The 9,578-nt window shown below is 31.2% G+C and overlaps 1 protein-coding gene across 1 annotated transcript; it reads left to right on the top strand.

Annotated features, from left to right (window-relative positions):
• Positions 1–874: 874 nt before the first annotated feature.
• Positions 875–8,872, top strand: LOC112032309 (endoglucanase 11). Its single transcript, XM_065774593.1, is given in 8 exon segments — positions 875–1,146; positions 1,262–1,474; positions 1,572–1,772; positions 1,960–2,049; positions 2,052–2,237; positions 7,997–8,109; positions 8,111–8,496; positions 8,499–8,872. Coding segments are annotated over 8 exon segments (1,599 nt in total). The 5' UTR covers positions 875–894; the 3' UTR covers positions 8,657–8,872.
• The last annotated feature ends 706 nt before the right edge of the window (positions 8,873–9,578 follow it).

Genomic DNA, 9,578 nt, shown 5'->3' with positions numbered 1-9,578 from the left:
GAGTCTGTCATTTGTCAACGTAGTTTCTTCAATAAAGACATGGATTTTGGTACCATTAACATAGGTCCTACCTTAACCTCAATCTAATCGGTGCATAAAGACACGTCTAGTTCTTCACATGACAAATAATAGACACCCGACCATGTATCATTAATGATACAACTCGGCAGTTCCTTCTCCAAGACCCAATATTAGTTGGGGAAACTTCTTAGCTATACACCATGTCCCTGCATAAACTACCATTTGACACCAAAGAATTATGAACATTAGTTAGTATTTTACACACTTTCACATATCTAATCCTCAGATGAAAGTAACCTTTTAAAAATCGTGGGCATTTGGGCCACTCTCTTTATTTACATTGTTCAGTTTTTGGATCATGTTTGGAGTGAAACCAAGGGATTTGGAAGCGAAGTGTAGCCAATTAAAAAAATGTGTGATAAATAGAGAATCCATTTGCCATTGCCAATGCCAATGTCATCCCAGAAAGCGGTGCCACATACCAAGCCATTTCCATATTTAGCACAGCAATCGTATTAAAACCATTGCAACAATCACGCTAATTGTGTAGGACAAAAAGTGAAAAAATTATTGAATTCTTAAGGAATACTATAAATGTGTACTGTCTTTTTTACATAAATTGTGAATTTTACTATAAATTTAATTAGTAAAATTCTCAATTATATAAAAAGAGAATACACATTTATAGTATTTCGCAAGTTCTTAATCGTTACCCAAAAAGGGAGGGAACTTCACGTTTTCATGTGAAAGTCACATGAATAAGGCACATCTTAGGCTAACAAGTTTCAAAGTAAATAAGCAGTAAGAGAGAGAGAGAGCTCACTTTTCCTGTTCCCTTCACTCCTAAAAGCTCTTTAGGAGGGAAGGGAGACCATGGAGGAGGAAAAGAAGAAAAAGCTCTATAATAGTACTATTGGAGCTCCAATAATTCCCAGATGTGCACAACTTTGGTGTTTCCTACTATCCATCTTTGCCATTTCTGCCTGTGCTCAAGCTTTTGATTATGCTGACGCTCTCAAAAAGAGTCTCCTCTACTTCGAATCCCAACGCTCCGGGCGGTTACCGTACAACCAAAGGGTCACTTGGCGTGACCATTCTGGCCTCACTGATGGCCTTGAACAAGGAGTTAGTACCAAACTCTATCAACTCTCAAAACCTACTTGTCCAAAAATGTTGCATTACAGTATTCGTGTTCAAATTATGTGACCCTAATATATATATATTTGAGTTTTGTGTATAGGTGGACTTGGTAGGAGGATATTATGATGCTGGTGACCATGTAAAGTTTGGGCTACCAATGGCATTCACTGTGACAATGCTTTCATGGGGTGCCGTTGAATACCGGCAACAAATTGCTGGTGCCGGTGAATTGGAGCATGCCATGGAAGCTATTAAGTGGGGCACTGATTATTTCATTAAGGCACACACTAGTCCAAATGTGTTATGGGCAGAGGTATCTACTACATTTGCATAATTCCAAATAACTAGTATATATATTAATTATATGCAACAAAATTATTGGATTCAAAACTCGTTTCAAATTTATACAGGTGGGTGATGGTGACACTGACCACTATTGCTGGCAACGGCCGGAGGACATGACGACCTCGCGGCAAGCATACAAGATTGACGAGAACAATCCGGGGTCGGATCTTGCCGGAGAGACAGCAGCAGCAATGGCAGCCGCATCAATAGTTTTCAAGAAAACAAACCCACACTACTCACACTTACTCCTACACCATGCCCAACAGGTACATTTAAAACGTTTTTTTTTTTAAGTTTTATCCCAAAAAAAAAAAAAACGTTTTTTAAGTAATTAATAGATCTAGTGGAGTTATCCTATAATTATAGTTGGATTAGTTTTACTTCTTGTTACATTAAGACATTAATATAAGTAACTGTTTTTTTTTTTTTTAGGGATATTAGTTCACTAAATAGTTGTACCATCGTAGGTGGTTTTTTTTTTTTTTTTTTGAAATTTATTAAATTAAATTAAATTCCNGAGTGGTGAAGAGCTACTATGCCCAGTCAGTGTGAGTACAGGAGTACTGGATGAATTGTTATGGGCAGCTTTGTGGTTGTACAAGGCCACCGACAAGGATGAGTATTTGAAGTATCTTATTGACAAGGCTCATTGCTTTGGTGGCATTGGTTGGGCCATCACAGAATTCAGCTGGGACGTGAAGTATGCTGGTCTTCAAATCATTGCCTCAAAGGTAAAGATACCCTACCCCTGTTCTCTATCTCTGTCTCTGTCTCTCGAGCAAAGTATTTTGATTTAAAATTTTGAGTACCACACATTTTTACATACACTTTGTCACACTCACAATTGTTTTACACAGAAGAGTATAAGTAATGAAAAAAATGGTTAGGACATGTGATAGTGGCAAATAATCAATCACAATTATTACATAAAAACAGTTGTGGCAAAATGCATGTTACTAGAATTATTCATTTTGAATTCTATACTCTAAGTGGGTCAATTAATAGTTTATAAATATCTCATTTCTTTTTTGTTTTTTTAATGGATTAGACTAGAGAGCCTAAATTTCACTCTCACAAATCTTTTTGGGATTTGGCTTTCCATGGATTCAAAGATGGAATAATAACACTACTATAGCTTTGAATCCTACTTTAAAAAAAAAAAAAAAAAACTTTATAGAGGTGGCGGATGAATGAGGCCTATGAGGCACCATCTGGAGGGTAAAAGTTCAAAATAGAAAAAGAAGAAAAAAGAAAAAGTTATCTGGAGCACAAAACCATGTGAAGATGATGCTTTGCATTACGGCAATACTTTTTAAGTGGTTCCTGACTAAAATCAGTGCTACACTGTCACTAATTCTCTTCTCTCACACAATAAAATTGGTTTGTAAATTTATTCCAATATGCTTCCACGAGCCTTGCTAGGAGCACTCACTTTAACTGAAGAAGCGTTAATTAGATCATATAGACAAATTCAAAAGTAGAAAATAAGTAATTTATAACTAATACAGGATAAACCATGAGAACCGACAAAGTTGTTGAAATTTCATTAGCTTTTTTTCTTTTTCTTTTTTATTAAGGATTTTATTAATGGGAAAAATTTCAAAGAGTGGGAGTGGGACTTGTTAAAACTTAAAATGAGAGAGTTGTCGTCAGATCTAACTATTAGGTACATAAAATGATTGAAAGTAATGAAAAAGATTTATTGAAGGTCAATTTTTATGACATTAATATCTTTGTTTCCAAAAGAAAAAAGGAAAAAGAAAAAAAAGGGGTGTATTCATTTTTTTTTGGATGAACCAGCAATTTTATTAAGCAAGGAACAAAAAGGGGTGTATTCATTGTAGCTTATCATATGGGAAGAGTTCATAATAATGATGATCTTAGAAAATAAAGTACGAGTCCATGTGAAGTTTAAAAGGGATGAAAAATTTAAGGCATCCAAAAAATATATATAAAATTAAAAATTTCCATAAAAAGGAAGGAAGAAATATCATGTACTATTTATGAGCAGAGATGGCGATGATCTTATTTAGTTTTGTCTGAAATTTGATGTGGGGACAGACATTTCAGTATGGCCCACTTGATAAACTACTGAGTGGTTGCAAATCCTTTCATTTATGAATGTTTGTACGTTAGATGAGGCACAACTTTACAAATTCGTTTATTAATGGAGACCCACACAACTTTGGTCGTACAACCAATATTACCTAGGCTCGTTTGTTCGGTGGAGTTTGGTAGAGGAGTTTGAGTAATATTGTTTATATTTTTTTAAAATATGTGTGAGTAAAAAAATATGTAAAAATGCATGTAATATTGTTTAAAAACTGAAAACATGTGTTTAAGATACTCTACCAAATGAGACCTATTAAAAAAAATGGTGTTTTCCAATTGAGCTGTGAATACAAATAAATAAAAAAAATTGCTAGGGACATAGAAAAATATAACTCTACATCATAATTCGCCACGTAACAAGATGTGAGTGGTGAAAGTATGTTCCCACATAATCCACTATCACACATTTACTAATCACAACTTTCCATGTAACGAGTTTTAACACAAAATCATACATTTTTATATGTCCATAATATTACTCAAGTCCTAGATTGGTCAAACACATGTCTTCTTCTTTCTTCATTTTTCTCTAATTTTTTTTTTTAAAATAAAATAAAATAATAGCCATCTCTTCCCTCCACCCCTTCCCTCGTCATTAATAAAGCTATCGTTTCTTACTATGATTTTCTTTAAAAAAGAAAAAACTGAATAAAAAATGCAACCTAGCCTTTATAAAAAAAAGTTTGATATTTGAACCTAATAATAAAATAAATAATTATTAAAAGGATGCTATAGGTTCAACTTAATTTTAGCATAAGATATCCTGTCTTCTCTCCTCTCCCCCACCCTCCCCCCACTTCCTTTATTATAAATATTATCAATATAATTTATTCTGAAAATTTATTACAAGAATTTCAAAAAATTTATAAACATTATTTTGCTTCTATTATTAATTTTTTAAAATAAATTTAAAATAAATTTTAAATTTTATTTTAGTACTCAATTATATTTTTTTAGTGTTGATAAATGCTTGGTTTTACATGATGTGTTTTTGTCACATAATTGAAAGGATTTAGTTTCTTTTTTAATTTTACCATTAAATTTATTATTCAATCTTACTTATGTTATTAAAATATTTACTTTAATTTACATATGATTAAGTGTATCACACATTCATAATACTAGTCGCAGGCACCCAATGTCTGAGATTATTATGTGATTATTTTTAATGGAATATGATACATAATTTATTTCTAAATTATTTGTAAGATCATATGTTAGGATCAGTTATTTGTAACAAACTATTTTTCTTATAAGAAATTTTATTTTAGATATAAAAAAATATTAATTTAGAAATACTCTTTTTTAAAATAACCCTTTACAAAACCAACCAAGAGTAAGGATTTTTTTTTATAACTAAAATAAACAATATCATGTTGCTTTCTTTTTCAACTAATGAAATTTTGTGTTCTTTATAAATAAAAATTATATATATATATATTTAAGTAAAATTCCCGTCTACTCCTATTGTGAGCCAATTCGTTAGTGATAGAATATAGTGGAAATTAAGTATTTCCAATCATGATAGTTGAAACAAGAAGAGAAAAAAAGTGTTTTCCCACCATTCAAAAATATTCAACTTATAACCCTCTATGTTAATGTTATCTTTAATTCCAAACCACTACATTATCTTCTAATATTATAGCTTCTCTTTTAAGGTATATAAAGTATGGTCATGATTTCTATTTTTAAATACACTAATAATAGGCCCGTGTGTTGTACGCTTTAAAAAAAAATATTTTTTGTAAATTAGTATCATTATTATTGTGATGCATGGCAACTCATAAATATTTCTATTTAAAATATTAGGTAAAACTAACAATTTAACAAAAATATAATCATAATCCTGGAAAAAAATTGTTTTCTTTTGCTTCCAACCGTTGCTATAATCAATAGACATTATCAGTGAAACAATTAATAAAATTTTATTTCTATTATTTGAGTTAATAATATTACATAAAAAGTCCACTAAAATCTCTTAATATATTAACATTATTTATATAACACTTAGAAAGATTATTACAATATGTATATCATTCTTAATGTAAAGGAAAAAAAAAAAAACCGAATAGTCAAATTTATTTGATAATGAGATACAAATTAGGGGGAAAATAAAACATCTAAGAAAATGTTTTCCTTTAAATGAAGAATGTTAATTTTTATCATGTATGTTAATAATGAGTTTCAATAAGAATATATTAAACAATATGTAACCACTTTTTATGAGGTTGCACGTACATAAAAACAGAGTTCAAACTTCTTATTGGAAACATGAAATGAAAAAGTTGTATAATTTCAGGATGAATATAAACAATTCCAACCCAAATATTGGATACAAAAAATGTTGACATAATTATTAGAAACTTTCATATACACAATGAATTCTACAATCATGAAAATACTAATAAACTTTTGGATCACAATTGGACAAAACTTATATGAAATAAAAAAAAAAAAAAATTGAACACCACCTAACTAATTGATTCTCCGAACAAAAAAAAAAAAAAAAAAAAATCACCCACTAATCAAATCACCAAAAAACATATATATTTGCGCTAACATCAAAATAATAACAGCAATTTCTAAACAATAAAAGTACATAAATCAATCTTTTGCCTTAAATATTGTTCAATCTTTAATTTCATATAAAAAAATATGTAAAATGAAAAGTATTAAAGCAAATCAGAGAATAAGGTTAGAGATTAATATATTATAGATGTGTGTGTGGGTGTGTGTTTGTGTGTGTGTGTGTGTGTGTGAGAGAGAGAGAGAGAGAGAGAGAGAGAGAGAGAGAGGGGTACCTCTAATAGTGGAGAACAAAAACAAAAATGCAATTGTGGAACAAATTTTTCATCAAAATTTCTAAGCTTGTTGCTTATAAGAAGAATAAAGAGAGAACATATTTATACACAGAAGAAGGGGGGGGGGGGGGAGGGGATGAGGAAGATGAAAGGTTGGGGAAGAAGATGAAATACAGGTAAATAATTGAAGTAATTGTAATTATAATTGCTAAAATAATGATGTGATATAAAATAAAAAACACTTCCTATCAATACCCAAAGCAAATTATACACACACACACCCCTTCGTGTCAAAAAAAGAAAAATCAAAAGCTAAAAGTTAGGAGAACGTTGTAATGTTGTGTACATTTTATTGTTGTGTACAATTTTAATTTCATATGTTTAAAAAGTGAAAAAAAAGAAAAAATTGACTTCTAGGCTTTTTTTTCTTCTAAATGTGATGTATTTAATTATGGTTCCAAAATAAGTTTTTTTTTTTAATAAAAAAAAATCTCAATATCTAATATCTAATTAGATTACACATATTACTCAATTAAAGAATTTTTTCAACAAATTACTTTTTTTTAGAACAAAATACTTCAATAGTCTTTGGAATGGCAATGGTTAGGAAAATAAATAGACAAATAACAAATTAAGAATTAGTGGTCATAAATAATAATAAAAATGTGAACTTAAATACCATACTAAATAAATGTATTTATTTCATTCAAAATTTTAATTATATGCCACGTGTCTAGTATTATGGCAAATACATTGGCATGTACAAATAATATTTTAACACATGTCATTGTTTGTCTAATCATACCAATTAAATATAGGAAATTGCCATGTGTGATTGTAGGCATGTATAGATAAAATTAAATAGATAAAATTTTGTAAATGGCATGTATTTGAAGAAAATAAAATAAAACATTCAATTTTTTATAAAATATTTATGATCATTATTCTAATAACACATTGCTTATTTAAAAGCGTTTTTGAAAGATCGTTACGCTTATCTTTTATGTTTATTTTGTTTTATTAAATTGCATAACATTTGACATTGTGAAATAATAACGTTAGACACACAATTTTTACATTTTTTTTTCCCCAAGGCAGAGACACAAAACCAGGGGTGTTGAGGTGATTCAGGTGATCAACATCCCTTGTTGGTTAGATGATCGGGCCCCTAAGCGTTGAGATTATGGAGTTGTGAATCTTGTGATATGGGGGTTATAGATAGAGAATCTTGAATTCAATCTGTGCGAGAGAGAGAGAGAGCTGACGTATAAAAGAAAATCGCTATGTATAGTGTAAACTACAATTTCTTGCCAAGCTTGACGAGATATTGTAGCTTTCGCCAATATTAACCAGCCACAAGTTAGCTTGAAGGAGCACGCTCTTGGGGTTGGACTGGTTAGAATTTGGTTTAAAAGTCAATAAACTAATTTCAATGCAATTGCACCATGTTAATACGCATCAAACAGTGTAAAGCCAATTTCTGTTTTTTTTTTTTTTTTTTGTTTTCCCTTCCTTGAGCGACTTAATTTTGGGTTAATTAAGTTGTACGTAGTGTCTTAAACCATTATGTTTTGCAGTTGCTTATGGAAGAAAAGCACAGGAAGCATGCTCACATACTTGAACAATACAAATCAAAAGCCGAATACTACATATGCTCATGCCTCAACAAAAACAATGGCACCAATGTAGAACACACCCGGGCGCCTCTTATATGTCCGGCAATGGAACAACATGCAATACGTTTCAACAGCAGCTTTCCTACTCACAGTATACTCTGATATCCTTCAAAACTCAAATCAAAAGCTCAAATGCCATGGAGGAATAGTGGGCCATCAAGAAATCCTCGGCTTTGCAAAATCACAGATTGATTACATTTTGGGGTCTAACCCAATGAACATGAGCTATTTAGTGGGCTATGGTTCAAATTACCCCACAATGGTGCACCATAGGGGAGCCTCAATTGTGTCATATAGAGAGAACAAGGGGTTCATAGGGTGCACCCAAGGCTATGATTACTGGTACAGCAGTCAGGAGCCCAACCCCAATGTTCTAGTTGGGGCCTTAGTTGGAGGACCAGATTGTCAAATAAGTTTGTGGACCAAAGGGATAATTATATGCAGACTGAGGCCTGCACATATAATACAGCCCCATTGGTTGGAGTTTTGGCAAAGTTGTTGCAATTACAGGACCAGAGTTTGGATCTGAATCATGTTTCGCCCTTGCTGGCTTCTTATTAGAAATGGTATCAGATGAAAAATAGTCTTGGATCTTCTATAACAACATTCCTCTCCTCTTTTTTATTTATTTGTTATTATTATTATTCTTTTTTTTTTTTTTTTTGGTGGCTGAAGTAAGGTGTGCCAGCCCATGTGTACCTTCACTGTTTTGCTATATTTGAAATACAGTTAATACAGGAGTATAAAAGGTCACCATTGTTACCTTCTTTCTTTTCATTCTTTTTATTTTTCATACTAAGAAAAAGGAATTAGTTTTTTTATTTTTTATTTTATTTTTTATACTAGGTTTTTTTGGGTTTAAAAAATTTATAAACAAGTGGAGAGCCAAATATGAATCCAATTTTTTTATTCCATGGAAAACTAAGTACTTGATCACAAGTTCTTGGCGGTATACCTGCTTTGTTGCATTGACCAAAACTTTAAACTTCTACTAATCTAGAGAAGCATGATGGACCAACCCATCTAATATAAGTGAATTTGAAATAAAAATCAGTAATGACTTGGCACTTGGCACATTTATGAAAAAAATAAAAATAAAAAGGTCTAAATACTATTTTAGTCTTTAATGTTTTCCCTATCTGTTAAAAACGGTTTTTAGCATTTTAAATATGTTAATTTAATCTCTAACATTTTGGTATATGTCTAAATTATCTTTACTATTAAGTGATGGATGTCAAACTTAGCATCTTCGTCATTAATATCACACTTATATAACACCAATTGAGTCGCCGTCAATCCACATCCCGTACCCAATTCATGCACAAATTGAGTTGCCCTCTTCGTTTGCCGAAAGCTCTATTCCCTTCTTTGTTTGCACTTTGGTTGTTTTCTCGCTCAATTGATAGGAACATAAAGGAAGTGCAACATCATCAAATTTCCCTAACATAGAGGAAATGTGGATCAACACTCCAAGGAGACTAAT

The sequence above is a fragment of the Quercus suber genome, unplaced genomic scaffold (assembly GCF_002906115.3).
Source record: "Quercus suber isolate HL8 unplaced genomic scaffold, Cork oak 2.0 scaffold_7, whole genome shotgun sequence".
NCBI lineage: Eukaryota > Viridiplantae > Streptophyta > Magnoliopsida > Fagales > Fagaceae > Quercus > Quercus suber.
Note: the sequence above shows the minus strand (reverse complement) of the source record. Positions and strands in the feature narration are given on the sequence as shown.